This window comes from Colletes gigas, unplaced genomic scaffold (genome assembly GCF_013123115.1).
Source record: "Colletes gigas isolate AHSC1104 unplaced genomic scaffold, ASM1312311v1 Colletes_gigas_Sc00012, whole genome shotgun sequence".
Lineage (NCBI taxonomy): Eukaryota > Metazoa > Arthropoda > Insecta > Hymenoptera > Colletidae > Colletes > Colletes gigas.
The window spans coordinates 6,126,383-6,149,979 of record NW_025106641.1 but is presented as its reverse complement, the minus strand read 5'-3'; the positions used below and the strand labels follow the sequence as shown (position 1 = coordinate 6,149,979).

The 23,597-nt window shown below is 44.7% G+C and overlaps 1 protein-coding gene across 3 annotated transcripts in view; it reads right to left on the bottom strand.

The window, feature by feature from the left end:
- LOC122398660 (basic-leucine zipper transcription factor A-like) overlaps positions 1 to 17,285 on the bottom strand; it is a 41,658-nt gene extending 24,373 nt beyond the window's left edge. For all 3 annotated transcript variants that reach the window (XR_006259211.1, XR_006259212.1, XM_043398739.1), the window contains exon 1: positions 16,945 to 17,285. Coding sequence is in view for 1 of the 3 variants with exons in the window: in XM_043398739.1 (XP_043254674.1) it covers positions 16,945 to 16,965 (21 nt within the window). In the remaining 2 variants the exon portion in view is untranslated. The remainder of the gene's footprint in view (positions 1 to 16,944) is intronic.
- Positions 17,286 to 23,597: the final 6,312 nt, after the last annotated feature.

Sequence of the window (23,597 nt, the reverse complement as noted above, 5' to 3'; positions counted from 1 at the left end):
GGGGCTGATTCTGCGGGGCTTATTAGATGTCCTCATAAGAAAACATCATCCTGGAAAATTTCAATTCGGATGGTGCATGGTCGTTGAAAAACTTTTTACACGCGTTCGTATTAGTCGAAGCATTGTATATTTGGGCTGACGAGAATATACGCGGTTAATTATATACGACGACGTAATTTGCGTCATCGTGCAAGTTTATACTTTTAAAAGAACCTGCAGCTGCAAGGTGAATCAGTTCAGGTCAAAATATACAACGCCTGGTTCGACTAATACAAACGACTGTTTAAATTTCCTCAACGAAATTACAGAAATTGTTCTTCATTCGGGTCTTTTTACTCGTGCAATTAGTAATGTTCAGAATTTTTGGGTTTTGAAATTTGACTCGTTTTAAGTGTACTATTGGAACCTTAAACATTAAGAAAACGCAACAAAAAGAACGATTTTCACGAGACTCGATCGAAAACAGATCCTCGTAGGAAGGAATTTTATTCCATGTTTTCGATTTATTGTTTAGCACGGAATGGCTTCTCTAGCTCGTCGCATGGCACGCTGTGTATCGCGATGAAAGCATCTCGTACGGGATAATTCTAGCATTAAACTAAAAAAAGATACATACGCGAACACGTTGCAATCCAAGACCTACCCTCTGACGGAAATTAGAGACCGTGAAATTAGCGTACAGCGGGTGAAACGGTACCAAGATAAACTACATTGTCCAGTGACAAATGCACGGGCACGGACAATTGAAAACCGGGTGTCGCGGTCGTCCGACCAATTCAAAAATTCGAAAACACAATACGACGGGCCGCGCGCATAGGTATACCGCGTCCCTGTCTACCGACGACCTTCCTCCTATCAGATTATCGTGTTGTCTGAAAAGAGCCTGAAATTCGTTGAAGCGTCGGTAATGGCATAAACTGTATACTTCATGTTCAGCGACTTCTCTCGCGCGATATATCCAGCTCATTCTGAAATACAGCTGTACGGCCGAGTACGTACGGCGCACATGCACGCCCACACAAGCGCTGTACGTCCGTGTGCCGTACATACGGCGCACACGCGAGGGATTCTGTATCCCCGTGTACATACAGCGGGGATATATGCGAGTATATATGTGCACACCTATGTACATACATATAGATCTATATATGTAGGTATATACGTATATATATATATATAGGGATATGTACGTAGCACGTAGCCATAGTTCGGCACGGCGTGTATAAGGGTTAGGGGCGTGGTGGTATGGGGGAAAGAAAGGGAGAGGCGAAGCGTTGGGGGCAATGGGAGTTGGGTGGACTGAAGGGGAAGGGGGTGGCGGAGGGTTGACGGATAAGGGGAAGTAGGGGGCAGAGGCAGAGAGAAGGGGTGAGATGGGTGGCGGTCGGGCAGATTGGGGATGGCGCCCGTTCGATAGTGAGCGCACGTGGCCGTGCTTCTCGCAGCCGCCGTCGTGGCGCCAACGTCCTATTAACCCTCCACCCATCCACCCACGCGGCGCACACCAATATTCTACACCCTTCTGCCTTCCTCCATCCCCACCATCCGCCTCGTCGAACCACCACCACCAACCACCCTCACCATTACCAGCCGAGAATTTGTACCGTCGATTCGCGCAGGCGTCTAACTTACTTAAAGGACACTGACTCTGGGGTGGCGGTGGTGGGGCTCTTTTTTTGGAGGGGACAACGGGGGGAGGAGGGAGGCAGAGAGGGAGGTAGAGAGGGTGGGAGGAGATCAGCGAAAATAACGCTGAACAATTTCGGGAGGCACTATGAGTTTCAGACATCGGGGGAGAATGTCTGGTTATTTTCAAGGTGGATGAACGTATTTTGATGATTTTATGCGCCGTCCGGCGGGGGAGCGATTTTTCAACCAGAAACTGAATGCGGTATACATGTTCATTCAGACGATCGAAGAGCGTCCTGAGTGCATCGTAATTGGCGGGTTGTTTCGCCAAAAAAAAAAAAAAAAAAGAGACTAAAAATCTGGAAGTGGCGTCGCGTCCCGCCGAACGAGATAAATCGTTGCCGGTGAAGGGAAGCGGCGTTTGCTCGCGAGAAGAGATTATGCAATTTTATTGCATTTTCTTCCTGGATGACGTGCCGCGAGAAAAAAAAAAATCACAACACTGGAAGCGTACAGTGGCGTGCGCGTGAATTTAGACAGCATTGTCTATTACTTAACGGCACTTGGAATAGTACACGTTTTATCTTCCGTGTTACAAATGTTTTCTACGTATTAATATAATTCTATTACGACTTCGTAGGAATCTCAAAAAATAAAATAGAAAGTTAAGATTCTATTCTCTTAGTTGTATCCTCGAAAAAAAAAGAATCTTCTGTAAAATGAATCCGATCTTTTAACTTTACCAGCCGCGTCTATATCCGTTACATTAAAAATCTCGAAGCGTTTGCACGTCGACCAGTGTTACGTAATCTCAATTTCCCCGTGCCCCGCTGCTCCCGCTTGGCCACGTAACTGCTGCTACACGCTACTCGAACTTCGAAAAAAGACCGTTCCGCGTGGCAGCAGGTTTTCTCGAGGATCGATGCGAAGCGTTATCGAACGAGTGACCTGAGACAGTGTTGCGCGCCCTTTCGAAAACGACATTGATGACGACGCCGACGACGTACAGTCGGCAACGTCAACGACGATGTGGAAAGCCTGATTGCGTAACCTCGAACACAGTTGAAAGCACGTTGCCCGTTGGTAGTCTCCCACCAGCGCTGCTCGGCGCAAACTGTGTGGATGTAGCCTCGTTACGCGATAAGGGGTTACTCGTGTGGGTGGAACAGCGAGCAATATACGGCGATTACATTTTGTGTTTCGGGCAGAACGTTCCGCGGTGCTGCTTAAAAATAGTCAATTTTCCTTATTTACGCCGCTCGAAGATAAGTACGAACTAAATTCGAAACGATTACTATTGTTTTCGGTTCGCGCGACCCTCCAACCGATAGAAACGAGCGTTCCATGCGGGTTGGCGAAGTTACGGTAGACTTTTGAGACGTCTCTCGCGAACAAAGAAGGGGTAGAAACTGTAGATAAGCATGCACGCGGGAGTCAAAAAGAGAGCATGAGCGCGTGAGTCGTGCGTCGAGAGGAATTCTTGCGCAAGTATCCGGGTATTTACGCGCGAGACGAGCTCGCGGTGTGTGTGTGTGGCACTCGCGATCGTGTACGCGGTCGCGTGTGTCCGTGACGTGCACCGTAATGTGCTGCCACCTGCAAGAGAGCGCGCGAACTATCGCATGTGGTTGGCCTTTCGCACGCGATAGAGATCCAGTTGCGTGTGTTACAACGCGAGAGGTTGTTTCGGATCTTGCTGGCGCACAACCTTCGATAAATACGCGTCTGAGAAACGACAAGACCCAACCGTTCGTCGAACGATATGCCAACCACACTGCCTATGCCTCCAACGATGCAATTGCTAGTAAATTATCGAGTAGCAATTCTGTTTTTACAGGCTTTCGATATCGTACAAGGTTGCTGTTAACTTGCACCAATTGCATCCCCAAATTTTAAGACTACCGTCCCGGACGGGGTTGTACGAGTAGCACAATGACTTGCTTCGCACCGAACGTTCACACAGACCGTATCAAATTTACGAGAATATACAAAGGGCGTTTAACGAGGGAAATATTTTGATTCGATACGACTTCTTCGTACGCGTACGAAAAGTACGGTGAAAACTAGCTCGGTGTATGGACGGAGCAGCCGCGGAGGCTTGCTGGCGGCACGAGGGTCGCCGCTGGAATGCATTTATTGCTGAATGGAGAGTTCGTATCTTCTCCGTCCGTGCAGTCTCTTTTTACCGTCTCCGTCGCACCCACGCGGCTACCTCAAATTTACATATGATAAACAGACCAACCACCCCCCCTCTCTCGCTCGTCCGCGCTTATCCCCCCTTCCTCTTCTACTTCATATGTACAGACATAACTATATCTCCGAAGGGGGTACTTGTTCCTGTTCGTACATGCACTTGGCAAGAGGGCGGTGCCACCTGTGTGTAGGCGCGTGAATTTACAGTTGGCCAGAACGTCAAGGGGGGGAGGCTGGTCGGAGGGATGCGCAGGGGGAAACGAGGGATAACCTGAACCACGTGGCGATCTATTTGTCATGCGAAAGCGGCCACCGTTGGACGAAGTTAGGTCGACGATGCGTCTTCGTCCGGCTGCGTAAAATACGAAACACGGAATGAAATTCGAACGCGAATCGAACTGAAATGATCGCCAGATATTTTTAAAAATGCCAGGCTCGATGAAACTAAAGGCTAAGCGTCTATTTTTGTTGGCGTCTATACCAAACACTTCTCACTCGTTTACCGCCCATACACCTCGATACATATCGACCTCTCGTGGCATTTCACTCGATTCCAACTACTATTGGGAGACAAGATGTTCAGACCACTACCCACGAACTAAACAACGCGAACATTCTCCCCGACTGTTTCAGTTCATAACGATCGAACTTCGTACCAGTAGGATGTTCGTATATCAGTTGCGGTCTCTACGAGATACTTATCGTTAATAGTATGAGATTATTTTTGTTTCTTGAAAGAAATTGAGTACCATTGATAAAAATAACCTTCCAACCGTGTACACCCTCGAGTGGACAATTTTATGATATTTGGTGTGTACTATAGAACAAGTGTTAAAGCAGAGGATGCTGAGGATAAATAGGTATCGAACTCGACGAGTCTCGATAAATCTGAAACCGTTCGTAATCGTTCCGTTCGATGGATCGTTACGATAGAATCAATTTCTGACTTGGACGTATCGACAGGATCTTAACCGCGTCTCGGATCCATCGGCCGACGGTCAGCATCGCCTCCGATCCGGGGCTGTGCATAACCACCAAAGTCCCGTCAGTGCGGCGTCGCGGGAGGCGACCGACTAAGAACGTATACCATTCGATTGAACCGAATCGCGGAATCAAACGCGAACGCGCGGGGGTAGGGGGGACGAGGGGGGAGGGGAAGCACGCTTAAAAGCGAGACAGAGATACGAGCAGATAGGGAGATATACATATATATATATATATATATATATATATATATACACATAGAGAAAGAGAAAGAGAGAGAAAGACAGAGACCCGTGGAGGCACGTGCTACCGAAAGGAGTGGTGGGAATGTAAGTTATGCGCAGCACGTGATCTTCGAGGCTCCGTCCGAGCATTTCTTCGTTCGGGGGACGTTCGCACATCCCTTGCACGTCTGTGTGCGCGCGACCCGGGTGTCAGAGCAAAAGAGACAAAGAGAAAGAGCGCTGACCAAGGGACTCGTAAATCCCGCGGATGTGTTCGTGAACAGAGCGAAGAAAACATGTACACCTTGTACCTGCAAGTTTCGCGAGACGTTCCGCGCGAGTGTGCGTGCCTATTCTATGCGAACGAGACGCGGATTTGTCTTGGATCCCGTCCTATAGATCAACGTGTTTAATAAGATTCCCGGGACAGTGCCTTGAACTTGCCCATTGAACCGAAGCTTAGACCTGTAGCCTAGTTAGCGAATGTCAACATTGATTCTTGCGGAGGAAAGCGATTAGGTCGAAAGACAAACACGCGTGAATGTAGTCGTTTTATAAAAGGAGCATGACTCTGGAAGCATGGACAAGGATGGACGTCGTACAGAGTCCAAGGGATCTTGTTTAAGTTGTACGAGTTCGTTCGAAACAGACGCAACAATGAGAGCATTTAACACGATGAGTTCGCGTGTAACGCGTCATCTACGTCGGAACGTTTCACGTGCAACGTTACGTGCTTCGTGACGGTACAATGACCTGTTCGAGAGTCGATCATACCGCGCACATGTTCGTTCAGCGTACGCGACTCCGTTGCGTTCTTTAAAATACGCCATCCACGTGGTTCCTGCCGTTGCCTCTCGCCCCCCCCCCTCCCCCCGTCTCTCGGCGTAACAATCCGCACAACCGTTCCCGCACCCCCGCGGCTTTCCACGTCCGGCTTTTTGCCGATAGGGAAGGTAAACAGCCGTCGAGTGTCACCTGTTATTGTCGTACGCAAATAGACTTCATTCACAGTCAACCTCGTACACGCTCTCGCGTACCTGTTGTGTACTCGAGTTTAACTGGCGCTAGCCGGTGCACACTTACACCTCGAAAACTTTCTATGTACAAAAGAACCTGCTACGTGTTCTCACCCGAGTAACCAGCAAGTTCAAGCGCAAGATGGGCATGGGCAAGGTTCTCTCGTATACACCGATAGCGGGAACAGAATATCGGTGTATCATCTTCTAGGACTATTTCTAGTCTCTCTATCTTACAAATGCGAATATCTTTTATCTTAGAAATTAACTTCGAGGCAAAGTAAACGAACAGTTACGTAGGTTCGTATCTCCTACTGGCGCCGGTAACACGTGAAAGTCGCAGGTTCGAAGTTACGCAACATGTTCGAAGGACGATAGTTTTCTAGACCTTAGAGAACCTCGAAAGACCGATTACGACTTTTAATTTAGCAAGCAATGAATTGATATAAATGGGGATGATTCGGTTCCTTGAATTTATTAACTAAAAGAGGAGCATTCGTTCATTTGGTTTGCAACAAAGTTAATAGCCAAAACAGAAGGAAAATTTTTATTCGAATAAAATTGTAAATTGGAATTTTTGTTTCTATTTAATGTTTCTATCCGGATAGAAGTTTTTTCTGTCGAAAAACCATACGGAAGCATTAGGGAAGCTTCCAGTTGGCAGGATCGGGTGTGATGATGGGAGGAACGCGATTCGCCGGACGTCGCGGGAGAGGTATGCTCACCAGCGGCCGACCGAAATCGACTGAGCCGCAGAATGGAAGCAACGACGAGGACAAAGCGTATTGCCGGTTGCACGACAAGAAGGGCGCAGGACGAGGGGCGAGACGAAAGTGCACAACGATCTACCGGTGGTCGAAAGGGATGGATGGAAGGAGGTGGGTAGGGAAAGGAGGAGGTACACAGCGCGCAGGGGGAGAGCCTTCGGTAGTAGAAGAGTCACAATGCATCGACGCACACTCCGACGATTTCTATGTCGGTGGTTCTCTCTCCACTTCTCTCGCCCATCCACGTGTGTTTACATCGTACTTTACGCTATGTACGACCGGGTTCCGCTGTAACGCGAGAACCTCTCACGCATACACGTGGGATCATCCTTCTCTCTCTCTGTTCCCGCGTGGCAAAGTAGAAAGTACGCGTATGTACAAGGAATATAGCAAGTTTGTAAAAACGGTATTGCCCTTGAGCCATGGAGTGTCGACAGTTCAGAAACGACCCGAATCCTTCTGAGGCGCCAAACGCTTTGAAAATACGAACGTTTCTTTTTTGGGAACAATTTTTGGAAGTAGATCATCGGCGCCATTTTCACGAGGCATAGGGGTAATATATCATCCGAAAATAACACCAGATGGCACTGCATACGTGTTATCTGCTTCACGCTTTAAGAGAACACGGTGCCTCTCATGGCGATCGCTGTGATTTGAAAATGGGGGTGAAAAATTGGGGTGTCTCGGCAGATATCTTCCGCGAGCAACGTGTAGAAGCTGTCGACGTCGCGTCAGCTGTTGCTTCTTCCGTTGCACGTAACACAACTCGCGCGTGTGCCTCTGGCGCGCATTATCGTTACGTAATCGTAGGTGTGAGCTCTCGGAGAGAGTGGTCCAAGCGTGCCGTCGCTACCGTCGATGATACGCGTGTTCGAACCGCGCAAACAAGGAGAAACCCGACTCGACCCGCCGCGCCGTACTGTTTCGTGGACACGTACGCGATTATTTCGCGTGAGAATGCGCACCCGCGAACCGCACACGATTGCCAATGTCACGGGGAGACGCACGGTTGTCTGTTAAACGCGTTACGCGTGTGCGTAGCCCACCCGACGACCCGTTCCCAACTGCTTTGGCGGGAAGAAAGGAGCCGTGGCGGCCAACACGCGTGTTTACGAGGTACTCTTGCGGTCGAGATACCGCCGCGATGTGGGTTCCTCGAATCCGCGTAACTAATGGACGCGCTCGCTAGACTTAATCCTTTACACGCAACTGGCGCCGCCACGGCGACATCTACATACATATCAATCGAACTCCAACTTGATCCGCGATTGTACGATTCTTAAACGGGTCTGATTCCAATCCTAATTTGATAGTGTAACGAGCAGTTTATTTTGTATTGATTATTTCAAATTTTTCATAATTTTTGATTCGTAAAGTATTCAACATGGCTAACACTTTCGTTGCACCTGTGGTGATAATACTGTGTTGATGGAAATTTCTAAGATGAAATTGATATCAGGAATAATTAGCCATTCTTGTACGATGTTTTGAATAAGTACTGATACATTTTCCAAAATACACCGGTTCAACCGAAAGAACGCACAGGAAGGTTACCGAATATCCGTATAACCGCAAGTACGCCGAAAGCTACCAGTTTCATTCATGGTGAAAACAATGGTCGGGGGCACGAGCCGGCGATATAATTTCGAACCGTAAAGACTAATAGAAGTACAATATAAGGGCTCTGGAGACTCAAAAGGAATGCACGGACCGGAGGGTTACGCGGAGGATTAAAGGTTCAAGGTCGAATAGCAGCGGGGTAGAAACCATTCGGTAGAAACGTGGAGTCAGAGTTCCGCCGACGGCAAAACAAGGGTCGGCCGTCACGAAGGCTCCGAGTAACACCTGCTCGCATGACCTATACACTGAAAATTCTATGAGGAAACCGCAATGAGCGTCCACGGGACAGGTGCCATTATTCCCATTTCAATTGTATCAACGCGAGGTGTGCCCGAGTATAGAAAAAGGAAACGGCACTTTTCGTTTGGTCGTTAACCTTGGTCTACTGACTTTCCCTCGGAGGGGGTGAAAGAAGCTGTGAAAAGCGACAGGATTCGAATTTGGATCCTCATCACGTTCGCTGCCACGCGTGACACGTGTACGATAGCGACGATTGTCTGTTTTACATCCCTATGATCGAAGTATATAAACTGTTGACCAAAGTCTATCCATCGAAGTGTTCACTTTAGGACGAATTCTTTTTACCAATCTCGACGATCTATCCTACCGCTCGCTATTTCCCCAATTCTCTCGCGAACAAAACGACCGATCGAGGCATGGAAGGAAGCGAGCATCGATTGGAAAGCGAGTATCCGCCGCTCCAGGTCCCGTGCACGCGAATGTCTCGCAAAGACTGGCGCTTCGGCAATTCAGTCTCCCGGTGTATTCCCTTCGCAATTACGAGACCATCAACGTGGTGGGCGTGAAATTTGTCCGCGCAAAAGCTTCGCCGCCGCAGCAGAAGAGAAGGGAGAGGACACAACAGAGAGACATCGCCGTTCGCGGTGCTGTTTTCTCTAACCTTAACCAGTTGCGCCGGAAGTCGACGGTCGGACTCGACGCGAGCCACTAAACTATTTCTAATAAGATTGTTTGCAATGCATATACTCTTTCTTACATTTACACTTTAGAGAAAATTTAGAGCTCTATAATCTTTATGAAAGTATTTGCCAATGGACTTTGCACATGTTTGTAAGTCCTTTTTAGAAACGAGTCAAATGACGTATAAATTAAATTCACCGTTTCATTGGTTATAGATTTATAGATAGAAAGATTTTAATTCAGCCGAGAAACGTAAACAGCGGTGGGGATGATTGACCTTCCAGCGCAACTGGTTAAAAGTTTCCGGAAAGGAAGTTCCGTGCACTCGAACAGAACTACGGTCAACGATATGTTTTGTTGCGTGAAGAGATAGAATCGATGAATATACACGAGGGTGGAAGGTGGATGTCCTCGACAATGGTTACTTTTCATGAATAGCGGTAGTTGGTGGTAGCTTTCAGTCGACGAACAGTTAATGGCACGTGGGTGGAATCCTCGGGAATTAGTCACCAGTTGCGACTCTTGTTGCTTCGTTTTATATCGATATAGGGGTGTATCGACGGTACATTTCAATACTTCGGAGTATGCAGTAAAATTAGTCGAATCGAAGGAACACTCGTACTTTATTTTCTTATTTTTCAACTCTTGCAGTAAATGATACACAAGGAAACTTCGATGACTCGTTGACGAAAAACTCGTTACAGTGAGTTTGCATTCTTTGAGTAGAATTTAGGAAAATAGCTCCTGGCTGACGAAAACTAACAGTACAACAATTAAGTCACACATTTCCCACACAAAAATTTTGATAAAAAATTCTTGACGCGATTCTTTACGACCATTTTATCAGTCGTCTATTATTCCACGAAGAACTCGATGAGGAGCCACTGTTGTTGGAATAAAATTTCCCAAGCGCGTGGTTCACTTTTATTTTTATTCCGGGGGGGTTCAAGACACGCCCCAAAACTGTAACGTTTAAAAGCCCGGTGGAGAACGCATCGCGAGCGTTGCGCGCGAATTACGAGTACGACACGCGCGACGACTGCGAATTTTTCGATCGCGGTGGGAGGTGTGCAGCGGTAACGTAAACAAAACGGTGCAGAGTGCAATGCGAGGTTGCATGCGCGTGTACGGCCGCACCACGTGCTCCTCGTCGGTGTCTTTACATCGAAAGGGGGACAGTGGGAGATGCCAGACGCAACGTAACATTCGTGATTCACCGATGTTATCAGCGTACGCCAAACAGTGGCGTAGGTCGTGTAGCTTACCAGGGCACACGAGTTTGCAAATTTTCGCGTATCGGAAGCCACCGTCGACGCGTGGCTCCGCTCCAACCGGCGTATCAACCCTTCGCGGTGACGGACACGAGCCAATGACATCATCGTTCTTATCGAACGTAGATAGAAAACATATTGTGTCAGCGACCACCGCCGTTTATATTTAATACTCGCGAAAGAATGCCTACCGTCACGGTCGTCGAACCCTTCAACGCGTCGAAAATTATTTTACTGAACCAAATATGTTTATTTTAACGATCAACGAATGACTATTTTCACCCCTAAGGTTTTGGGGGAGGAGTTCAGCCTCGGTGAAAATAAATTGAAAAGTGGAACATAATATTAGCTGGAACGTATGGTAGGTTTCGAAGCACGAGATGGACATATAATAAAATACGTGTCAAGAGCCACCTGGCTATATTTTCGTAATAAAGTGATGCGAGTTTAATACTTAATGATGCAACGCGTCACCTCGATACCTCAAGTAGAGTTAACCTTACGCGGTCAGACATTTTGGAACACGAGGGGACGATTCTACAGCGGTAGGAAACTATCGGGTACACAAATTGCTGGACGCAACCTGTAATTTCCATTTTAATTCGATAAATTATAACACGTTTTGCTGTTAATAGTCGCAAATTGACCAACAGTTTCTACGGATGGCACACTTTCGAACATCAATTGGACTTCTATTATAATACATTTTTAATAGCGATTCTTTCCAATTTTGAATGTTTAATCGATCATAGAAGTGGTTTTGTGTTGTCGATTCTCGACGCGAACGAAAAGTTCGGTGCCACCGCGAACGAGCGTACGATAACCGCAAAAGTACCAATCCACGTACGTGTTAACGCGTTGACCAACGTTTCAGTTTTTGCAAGGAACCCTCTAGCGCCATGCTATTTCCTTTTTATAACAGATTTTCGGTTGAATCGACAGACCTGTCCAAAGTTCACAATAAACTATAGAAAATCAATGTTCTTGGTCCGTTTGTAGGTGTGAGAGTAAATGGGAAACGCGCGTGTATTCGAATGTATATGCGACACCCTGGATCAACATAGGTGCGTATCTAATTGAATACACATAGCGGTCAACGTATTAACCCTCTTTAACCCCGTGTAACTCTGAGGTCACATACTCATATACATTATCCAAACCTCCCAGATGCTTTATCGTCGGAACGATCCACAATTCGAAGGTTCTATTGCTCGAAACACATTATACCACAAGAGAGAGAGGAACTAAGGATTTGTTCTAACCTTTTTAAATTCGATACATCGTGTTACAACTGTGTTTGCACGGACTTTGCCACGAGCTAAATAAAATGTTCAAATTTGGGCGCACGGACTTTGCGACGAGTTAGATGAAACGATCAAATATGTGCACACGGACTTCAATGTGTTAAGTTAGGCACGTAAAACTCGTCTTTGCTCAGGGGCCAATTCGCACTACGGATAACACGTATTTCACTACGGTCAAAAATATTTTAAAGGGCAATCATACGTCGTCTACAAATAATATTATTCTCTTTATCTTTGAAGATGCCAAACTTGACTTGAAGAAGTCAAACTTTAGTATAAAATTCTGTATCAACACGGAATCTTCAAAATACAACTTTTCCTTGTTGCTAAATCCATTCTCGCCAATCAGCATCTTTTTACAGATTCGTTCAACGTTAATTTCGATACGAGTGAGTCAGAACTATGCTTACACACGTTTATCTTGAGCTATAGTTCGATAAAGCTTTACGAAGGAACCAAATATTTTGAAAATCGTAGGAAAGATCTCTATTATTAACACTAGATTGCCCAAGGAAGTCATTTTGACTGTTTTTTAATTTCAATTAGAAAAACAATTGTGTATATAATGACACAATTTCTTAGAATTTTCTGACGTTTTGTATATGACATATAAATGCGTTTATTAATAATTATAGCTACCTCCCCCCTCCTTCATTATGTTATACCTATATTGCCCAAAAGCAGTCATTTTGACTGCTTGGGAAATTTTAAATAATCAAACGACTCTTATTATTGAATAGAGTAAATTTCTTATATGACCAGTTCGGCTCTCTATTGAAATAACAGTTTTCATTTTTTACATGAATTACATGATAAATTGTCGATTTGGGCGTATACTCGATAAGTTGCAGTTTCTCAATAAGCTAAAGTAGTACTTGTTGGTCGAATCATTATGCAGTGATACTTGTTCTAACAAGTTGTAATATTAAAAATTAATTTTAAACAAATTTCTTTACACATTAGTGATTCTTTTACAATGTAGTTATTTTGACTGTTTTTGGGCGATATAGGTATATACTAAGTTTCAGTCTTTCTAGTGTTAAAAAGGACTGTACTCGAAAAGATAGATACGCCTACGTGGATATAACAAAGAGGAGTAGATTGTTAAGAAATCTATCTGGAGTGGTGCCTCGTTTGGACACGTCTGACGAAACCTGGTGACCCATCGTGTCCTGGGACACGGTACCGTACCAAAGACCAACCTAGCCGAACTTGCGGCCGCATTCTGGCCGACTGAACGAGGCAGTCAAAACCGCGCGCGACTGGGTCCTCCGAAGGCATTCGACTCCCACGCTGGTCGCGCGACGTGGTCCGTGTGTACACAAAATACACGTGTGCACGCACACAGACGTAGGCCGGCGTAGGAAGGCGGTGGAGGTGGCGGAGGAGGAAGAGGAGCCGCGGTGCGCGCGGGAGCGAGAGAAAGGGACATACGCGACGCACGGGTTGCTCTGCATGCATTTAAAACGGGGACGCGACCCGTAAATCACGTAGTAGAGCCACGGCTCTGCTCGTTGCGGTGCAACGGCGGAAAGGACGTTGCGCGCCACCGACGCCGCCACGTGGTTTTCGCGGCAAAACTATGCAGCCGCACACGCCGGGCGAATTTATGAATGGGAGAAGCCTATTGACAGATCGCGCGTCGATAACTCTCTCGTTAATGGCCCGTGATGGTGGGTGAGCGGCTCGATGCGCCGCAGGAGGACGACGACGACCAGGAGGAGCACCAAGTAGGGGGGAGGAGGGCTAGACGAAGAAGGACAACGGGGGAAACTTGGACTCGATTTATGCTGCTCGCGGCACACGCCGTTCGGTCATCGCGACCGTGCCTTTGGCCTGCTCTTCTTAAAAATCGCCCGCGTTTGCGGGTAATTTCCACTCGACCTGGTCGTTCCCCCGAACTTTGTCGCGACAGAGAGCCTTCCTTTCGGAGCAGACGCGAACAACCTGTTTTAAACGGCGATAGAAGACTAAACTATTGCGTTTAGAACCGCTAAGAGTGCAGAGTTCATGTCTGGTCCACGAGCCAAAGGTTGGCAAGTACGCGTTGTGGAGCACAGAGCCTGATTGGAAGGAGAAGAAAGAGCAGTATAATGAAAAGTAACCTGAAGCTCGATATTCTCCGTTATTGGTATTATTCGGATCTGTGTTTCCCCTCGACTTCACAGTAAAGGGTTTTCCTTTTAGAGGATCGACCTTGACTGTTTGGAAAGAGCAAAGAGTACCGAGGGATAGTACAGCGATGAATTTCTCATCTTAAGATGAAATTCTCCCGATAAAAATAAGTCCAAACTCGACATGAATTGGAAAAGTTTTACAGTAATCACTCCAAATATATTGTTAAAGAAATTCTTTTAACGCGGATCAAGATCAGTCCCATTTATACAAAAATATCTTTTTTGTTCGCTTTCGCTATGTGTTAATACTATCAAGAGACTCAGGTTATGCCAAGCTCGAGAGTTTGAGTGGTAGATCTGTTGTAATTGTTACTGTAACTGGGAACTCTGATAGCATAACAAGAACTAACTATCTAACTAACGTAGGTATAGATTTACGTTTTCCTTGAACTTTGTTGCAGTAGAGGGTTTGGCACTACTTGCAAAAGAGAACAATGTTTTCGTAGAAATTATAAAAGATGCGTGTGAGATACCGACTGCCTCGAAATAGTAGTCGATAGCTTTCTCGACCACACCAATACGATTACGCGTCTCTTTTAGCCGTTCGATTGGTCGACCGCATCGGAAGGAGATATCCCACTTATGTAACATTACGGAGCATTATCTGTCACTAGGAAAGGTACTTCTGCACTGTTCTGCAGGTAGAACAACCGTTTGTGCGATTAAAAATCAACGAATAAAATTATTCACAATGATCTAGAGAAACTAGGACGGAGAAACCAACCATTTTGGTTAGCAGAACGTCCATTGCAACTGTCCGTCGGACGCCTTCCAACGACTCTGCCGGTCACACGCTCTAACTCTCCTCAACCGCCATGAAACGTATTTAAAACTGTTACACACCATAGAAATATTCACGAATATTTTCATTATAAATAAAATATCGAGGTGCAATTGAATGCCTGATCGCAAAGAGCACGAATCAACTGTCGATAAATGGAACTCGAGAGGACATGTCGTCGAGATGACGAAAACTACACTATGGTACACTATTGAGGCTCCTAAAATTCATGACGCACCACCTTTTTGTACGATAAAACGGCAGAGGCGTACAAAAAAAAAACTCGCGTCAAAAGTTCGGCAAACTCTGACACCGTCGGCTTTATGTAGCTCTGACGTAAGCGTGAGAATTCCTAACTCTTCACTTGTACGGACGTTCTAAGATACATCTGACGAACAAGCGATAAATCTATCGTTTGGTAAGTTCAACACCGAAATAGCCAACGCAGCATGACCCTATCCGTAGTACACTTCCGCTTAACCATAGCGGCGAGGAGAGGAATAATATTTTGAATCGTGGCATAAATTTCAGAAGTTTCATTAATGTTTTACGAGCACAATATTCCCCTTCAATATTCCGGGTAGATAAGAGTCGAAAGAAAAATGTACCCATGGGCTTCTCGCCCGTAGCGAAACGGGCCATCGAATGTTATACATTTAGAAAAGAAAATCGTTCCTATCGTGTCCACGCGATCGGCAAGGGGAAAAAAGAGCAAAGGCAAATATGTGCTTCTAAAAACATCCCTTAGAACAGTCGAGTTGTTGTCGTCGCGGTAACCATGACGACGTTGCCCCCTTGATGGTTGGTCATAACCGTGCCCCCTCCCCACCACTTAGCGAACTCGTACACCCCTCTCGTCGCTCCTCGCAGCGACGAGGCAACGCTAGGTTTCCTCCACAGCGCTGGCCAAGTAAAGAAGAGGCAGCCACGGAGCCTCCGGTCACCTTTCTCTATCTCTCTCTCTTTCGCTCTTTCTCGTTCCTCCATCTCGTATATAGGTGTCTCTTTCTATCCTTCTCTTATGCCTCCTCTATCTCGGTTTCTTTCTCCTTCTCCATCGACGACCCACGACCCACCGTCGTTACCACAGCCACCTCTATCTCCCCCTCGACCTCGCCATCTCCGCCATCCAGCCGCGGCCGCCGTCCTACCTCCTCCTCCTCCTGCCTCCGCCGCCCTCCCTCCCTCCCTCCCGCCGCCGCTCGTCACCAAGCCCAAGGAAACGCGGGATCGCTTCGAATTCAAACTACTGAACACGAGGTTACCACGCGTCAAATCTGACACTTCGGCACGACGTCGATGCACCGCCGTATCATTTTCTAATCGGAGTCGAAACCACCGCTGGCTACGTGAAACTTTGGCGATTTTCATGTACAGATCCTGTTACCGTTTCTAGCGAATTCTCATACTTTCGAAGGGACACGGAGAAAGCGACGAAGTTAGTGTTTACGATTTTTTTTTTCGCTCAGGCACAACAATAATGCTCGACCGTGGTTACTGAGCCGACGGACCGGGGATTCGAGACAGTTTGCTCGCCGACCAACAAACAATCGATATGCTATCGATGCACCGATCGATGTATCGTTCGAACAAGACCGTGGAAAGAATAATTCGTGTAAAGGTTTCGACAAGATTCGCGGTCCTCTCTATCGTTCCCTGTGCGCCAGTCGTTCGAGGCGTTACGAGAGATAGTTTTCGATCGCGAGCTCCGTTCCTCGACTAGCGAACGAGAGAATCGTTCTCTTCTGTCGTCGGGGGACAGAAGCAACGCTCAGATCCGTGAAATCCTTCAAAAGATCACACACTGAAGCACTTAATTCGTTGACGATGGATGTGAAACGTCGAGAGGAGTCGAGGGTAAGGTCCCTCGACGGAGAACCACCTAACCCAAGAAGCGAGCAGGACTTGGTTTTTTTCACAGAGAACGACACGCTGCCGCCCCGTAGTCGTGGTGTCGTATTCACGTAACGCTCTCTTGGCTGACCGTACAGGAACGTTAGAGGCACAGTTTTCGAAAGGAAGAATATACGGAGAAAAAGACGTAGCACTTCACTCACCTGACCAACGTCGCACCACATTATTATTTCGCTGGCACTGACGACAGCATCTTGGATCGCTCGTGTACCATACACAGTGCAACGCAATGGTTTTATGTTTTTAGTGAAGAAACAGTACGTAAAATCGAAGCTCCACCGTCGGTGTACACTCCGCTTATAATAGGCTTTGTTCGTTTTCTCGTTTCACAGTCTCACGAAATACACTCACAACTGCGAAATTATTTGACGCCGTTTGCTTATACCTCGCGTTTCGGTATACCGCCTTCTGACTGGCTCGTCGAGTAACACCACACGATCACTTCGAGTGAACGACACGACTCTCACCGACGAGCCTACTAGCGACTGGCTGGCCATGCAAAGCATTACTGAATACTCTGACAACAGTACTCGCCGAGTGCCGCCGCTCGGTTTTCCCCCGAGCGTGCGCTCGGACGTTTCCGTTGGACCTCGGCCCACCTGCACTCTAGCATGACGGCACGGTACGCAGGACCGTAGCCGCCGCACGCTGGGCCCCCATTTTCCTATCTATCTCCGACTTCGCCTCTCTATCCTTGTGCGCGACATTCGCGTTTTATTTCTACGAGGAAATTAAAATAACCATTCCACCTCTACTGTTCGCGTTCAAACGTGGAAATAAAACGAAAGTACATTGAATGATTATTGTTAATACGACTCTCGGAGCCTCAACATTTTTTCTTCTTGCCGATCATTATATAATGTACACGTTACGTACAATCTCACACTGAAAATCGTATACCAGTCTTCATAATACATTGGTAAGTACTATGAAACACTACGTATGAATAAAACACGTTTACAACGAACGTAGAGAGATTCTGTCTTTCTCGATACACGATATAACCTAAAAATACTAACTTTTGTAGCATATTTAACTCAGCATTGTAAATGTATATTCTGAAGTAATGTTTCAGTCACTTTTGAAAGGATATTAAGTAATTATTCTCTAACAATTCTGCACTTTCTTTTACGTTCTTCTTCGGGACATCTCAATACGTTCACTTATCTGTATTTCCTTCAATAAAATATAAATTACCGACTCCAGGTGCCTGCATGCTTGTCCAGACTGTAAGAGTCATTGCCATGCTTGATTGCAGGAATAATTTTTATATTTAATTCTTCATTAAGTATATTCCAGATTATGATTTCCCCATCTTAATCGTATATATTAAATTTGCTTTTATCTATAAAAACTAAAGGCTTTTTATTTAAATATTTTTCAATACTTGCCGGAAACTTTTACTTATTTTCTTGGATCACTTTTGATATATCTTAAAATACATCATTCGTAATATTGTTGCGGTAGTTGGAAAAGTATCGTATTTATGTATCAAACGTTACATACAATATTAATCAGACAAATGTGATGGACAATTTTCAGCGTGAGTCACTGTCCATAGATTTATGTTTCATTTAATTACCAAAGGTATACGCGCATCGGTGTTTTCCATTTTTCATGAAAGGAGAGCTTTCTGAATGAACGTAAATTAAAGGGCCCTTGGTGTCCTGCGGCTTGTAAATTTGTAATAACGGGAGCGTTGATGTGTACCTTTAACGTTCCCGAAGGAAGTTTTTGAATTTATTTTAATACGCCACCAGTTTCTAGCGGTATCCAATGATAACAAATGCATTATCGTGTATTTAATTCATTCGAAGCTGCGCACAATGAGCCCCATGGATTTCGACGCGTTGCCAATGATTTAGATGTTTTGATCGAATAATTTTTTCGCATTCAAGCGCGCGCAACCAACAATACAAATCCATTAGAGCGTTAGTTAAATTGTTTCGATATATCTATCAAAATGAACGTGGGAAATTTAAAACAGTCCGGTGTTTCGATGATTTACCACGCGGTCGATTGGACTTGGAATTTAATAAATTATTTTTAAAAGCCATTGTACATCGAAAAGCAAATGCCATATTGTCGACGTACGAGCGGTGGTAGATTTCGTACGAACGGAAGGGCGCGTTCTATTCACGCCACGTAAATTAATTGTATAATTAATATTGAATATCCTCGGATTGTTTATGCCATTCAGGCTGCTCATAGAAAGGAAATCCATTGTTAAAATGCACGATTTCGAAATGTAATTAATACTTTTATACAAAATGATTTATATATTAATATACGCGCCCGCGCGTGCGATTCTAACAATGTGAAAAATAATCATCACGGCCAGGATAAACTTATTACAAAGGGGAAAAGCGAAACCGCAAGTTCAGATTAAAATATTTGAAATTTACTCTCGCTGCTAAAATAATAAATATACGTGTATCTGTATTACGCGGATGTAATGAAGTTACGTTACATTCCGTTCTATCCGTTTGAAATTTCGAATTTATTTTTCTGTTACGCCCAGAAATTAGCTCGACAACGACGTTTTTAATATAACGGTATTTGCACTAACCGGCGAGAAAAATTGTTTTACGCGAGAAAGTGCGCGATAGCCAGGCCATGCCCGATGAAAGTTACGGGAGAATGGGTTGACGAGCGTTGAAAAATTTGATCTGTTGCAAAAACTCAAAATGTCTTACAATTACGGCCCCTCCGATTCGTTCGGGTACCGAGAACTATTTCGCGGACCTTGCGCTTCCAGCGTCGTTTATCAGTAATTTTGTTCAAGCGCGACCGAATTATACGCTTCCACGAATTTCAAAATTAACTGAAAACGTCGAAAACTTCCGTACTCTGATTCCGGGTTACGATGATACAATGATCCGTAAACTACTCGACCGCAAAATTAGAAACAAATTCCTCGCAACATTGATCATTTTAGTCGCTTGATGTAAAAGAATAACTAAACATAAATATTCTTTTGGACTTTTCAATTACAGATCGTATATATTAATAGTATAATTATAAAACTATACGTATATGTAACACAACGTATTTTATAGGTTAGTATATTCGTATGTAAGGTATTAAGATTTATTATCCATTGAATGTGAGTAAATAATTTTAATACTCTAGATTCCATTACTATTTGTGTACTTATTTTATAAAAATTCATTATATTTTTGTACCCTTCCTATTTAATTAGTTTAAATATTTTTTTAAACTGACAGAATTTAATTTCTAACAATTAATAACTGTGTACGTATAATTATTCCGAGATATTCTTTGCAACGTATATCATACGACAACTTTTCTTACACATAACTATACAAATACGTTTACTTTACGTTACATAACCTTTCATTCTTCAATTCACTACATTGTAGATTAATATATCTTAACGTCGAGGACAAGAATAAATTGTTCGAATAGTCCAGTAACGAAATATTTGAAAATATTTATTCGACGATTATTCTGGCATTTTAATCGTGTAAATTTTTAAAAGAAAAGAGCAAGCAGAAGCATAGAGTATAAGTCGCGCAGAAGAAACGGATGATATTTCGTAAAATGTATAAGAAAATTGCGCGCGCATCCGTAGGGAAACGGAACTGTGAAAATCGAAGCGCGGACGTCGTAGGCAGTAACGGTTCAATCGATCGATATCGAATCGAAGTCGCGGCTCGATTTCGATTTTGAGGCTGTGAAACGGGGAACTCGTAGACACCCGGGGCCCCCGAGTACGAGGGAGTCTGCTCAACGCCGTTAGCTTTGAAACCCGCCACTGACTGTCAGCCTGTATACGGCGAGCAGGGGAAGAGGGCTCGAAGGCCTCGGCTCTCGCAAGCCAGCAACGAGCAGCGGGCAGACAACGCCGCACGGATGCCGGCGCGCCACCTGCCATACGGCAAGCAGCCTAAGAAAATTCACCGCGAACATTTTTATTCGGTATCGGGTAAACGGGCCGCATCATCGGCACGCTTCGATCGCGAAACGACGACGGGCAAATCGGCGCATCGTTCGATGATCGTCGCAACTCGGCAGGCCGGTTAATTTCGCGAATTTTGCGCGACATTCCGTAACCAGCCCGAGGGGAGAGCGCGCTCGAGGCTCTGAAAGAGGAGCGTACGGCGTATCGCGCGACGGCCACAGCCGACGGCGAGGCAGTTCTAAGCGAAGTCGTTTTCTCCGCGAAGGTACGGTGAAAATTTCTTCCTCCTCCTCCTCGTCGATGGAACCAACTTCTTTCTCTCTTTGTTGTTGCCAAGACTCTCCGGTTCGCGTGTCCCAGCGCCCGCAACGGATCTTAACGGAGGGAACTTCGACTTCTTGCTACCAGCGTGAAAGTCTCCGTCCGTAATTCGAACTTCGGTCAAACCTGCCGAGTCGCGGATCGAGCCACCGGCTACGCAGCAGAAGTTCGAGGCGTTCGTGAAATTCGTTCTCGTTCGCGCTGTGCGATCGACAACCGGGTCGGTCATGCAGAGATCGTCGTTTTCAGAGAGTTCAAACTGCTTACCGTGACGAGCGCAAACCATGTAACGCGTTTCATCTGTATCGCTCGGATCCATGGTGTCCTGGTACGGTTCGCTACGAAACATTGACGCAGCTTGGTTCCTACGGTGACATTTTAATCTAGAGACTAGGTAAAAGTATTTTCAATTAGTATCGTACTCTCTGTATTACTTTTGCTGCGTAGAACGTAGCCATTTACGTTCTTACGAATCGTTAAGGTTAGGATTTCGTAGGATTACACACCGGAACAGCGTGACTGTTTCAATAACCTCAAAACAGAATTGCGTAACGCAATGACACGAGTAAAACTATTAGATATTTTAGCGGTGTACCAAAGATAGTTCCTATTTGGGAACAATCGAAATATTCAACGGTCTAGAAATTTACTGGGGAAATTTCTTATCGAGTATACGAACACTTTCACGATTCAAATATTCGTCGAATCGGATTCGAATACTGTTTAGTAGTTATTAAGATTCAAATGTTTCGAAAATTGAAAGTAATTATTTATAAAAAATTATAAGGTTCGACAGGCTAAGCAAGTACTTCAGCTTTTTGGAATTGTTGCTATTCGCTTCTGTTTATCATAGTTTTTATGAAAACTATGTGGAAGTAAAAAATAACAAGAAAGAATATTTCTATTAAGGCGATATTTCCTGCATTCACCAACAGAGGGATATGCTTAACCTTTACCTCTCTCACAAGTACCTGTCTAAGACAGGACTGATATGGATCTCAATAATGCATCTGAATTATTACATGGTCATATTTATAGAGCTATGGATAAATGTGTTCCAAAATATCAAATCAACTCAATTGATTAGGTTATTAGAGACAAAGAAACAAAGTTGTACCATCTTTGAAATTAGCTATATCTCAAAAAAGTGTTTCAGATGAAAATTGCTGTTTCCACTGAAAAACGTTTAATTTTAAACAATTAAGACTTCTATTCGAATTTCAAAATACAAAATCCATCGGTAAAAATTGGATTTAGATTATTTGCGCAATTTCGTCCTAAACAGCGTGCATTAGCAGGAACCAGCGAAACAAATTCTACGCGTGTATGTGACACGCATCAAAATTAATGTTCGCCGGGGCCAAATTGCAAAAATTAATTCCAACATCCTCTGATTTTCCATACACGCGCAAAGAGATGCTATCAAATATGCGTTGTGATGCGTCGAATGAATCTTGCAACTTGAATAATTGCAAACATTGTCTAGGTTTCGAGCCCATTCGTAGAAAATTGCAGCGTATATTTGAAGAGCATTCGATCGTATCTCTTTCGTGTTGCATTGAACAAATACCAATAGATCCAATTTCGAATCTGTACAGTGTTCGACAGCAGAATTTCTCGACAAATTCGATAACCGAATGTCCAAATTAAAATTTATCATTTTATTGGAAAAAAAAACATTGTTGTAACAATTGTCAAATATTCTAAATCTGACCTAATCACTGAATTTCGAATCACCCTGTCATTGCTTGATCGTGTGTACACCCCTTTTGGTTCAATTAATCGCACTAATGTATGTGTACACTATACTGATAATTTTGTAGATCGCTTTCTGGATCATTATCGTCGTTCATATTTAAATTACGTAGGACGATAAAATCCGTAGCACATGATTAGCTAAATTAAATTCAGTTACCGTGACAAGCGCCATAAGTATATTATTTTAAGCTTCTTTTTATCGCCGCATCTCTATATAATTTCATACTTTTGTATTTAAAGGATTAATTCCTGTTAACATTCTTTCAATCTATCATATCCACAATTTAGCTGGGTGTGTAATCTGCCATCGTTCATAAACGCGATCGCGTCGTAATAACAGCGTAGTAAGAAGCAAAGCACATACAATACTAGGGGGTACGAAGGAATGCTATAACGATGGTTTAATATCTTACGAATACTTGCTCGTTGTCTGTAAACATCCCTACTAAACGTTCGTGTCGCGCTGAATCTGTTCTCACTGAGAAAGAATTTATGCAATATTGTCAACAAATAGTGACAAAATTTAACGATCCCCTGGACGCTCGAGTCCACTTTCCCAAATTCGACGAAACCGAACCGTACATTACAGCAATTAGATATTCGAATTTTTCAAATATCCGAATAGCAAACTATTCAAATAGTTCCAGCCCGAGCGCCGGGAGTCGAGTGGTCGCCAGCTGTGTAATTAAAACCCCATTTGAGCGGGCCGTTTGAGGTCGACCAGTTCCAAGAACAAAGTCTTCGGTCTCCGTCGAACCTCTTTGCGCGAGGTCCGTGGATCGCGATTTGATT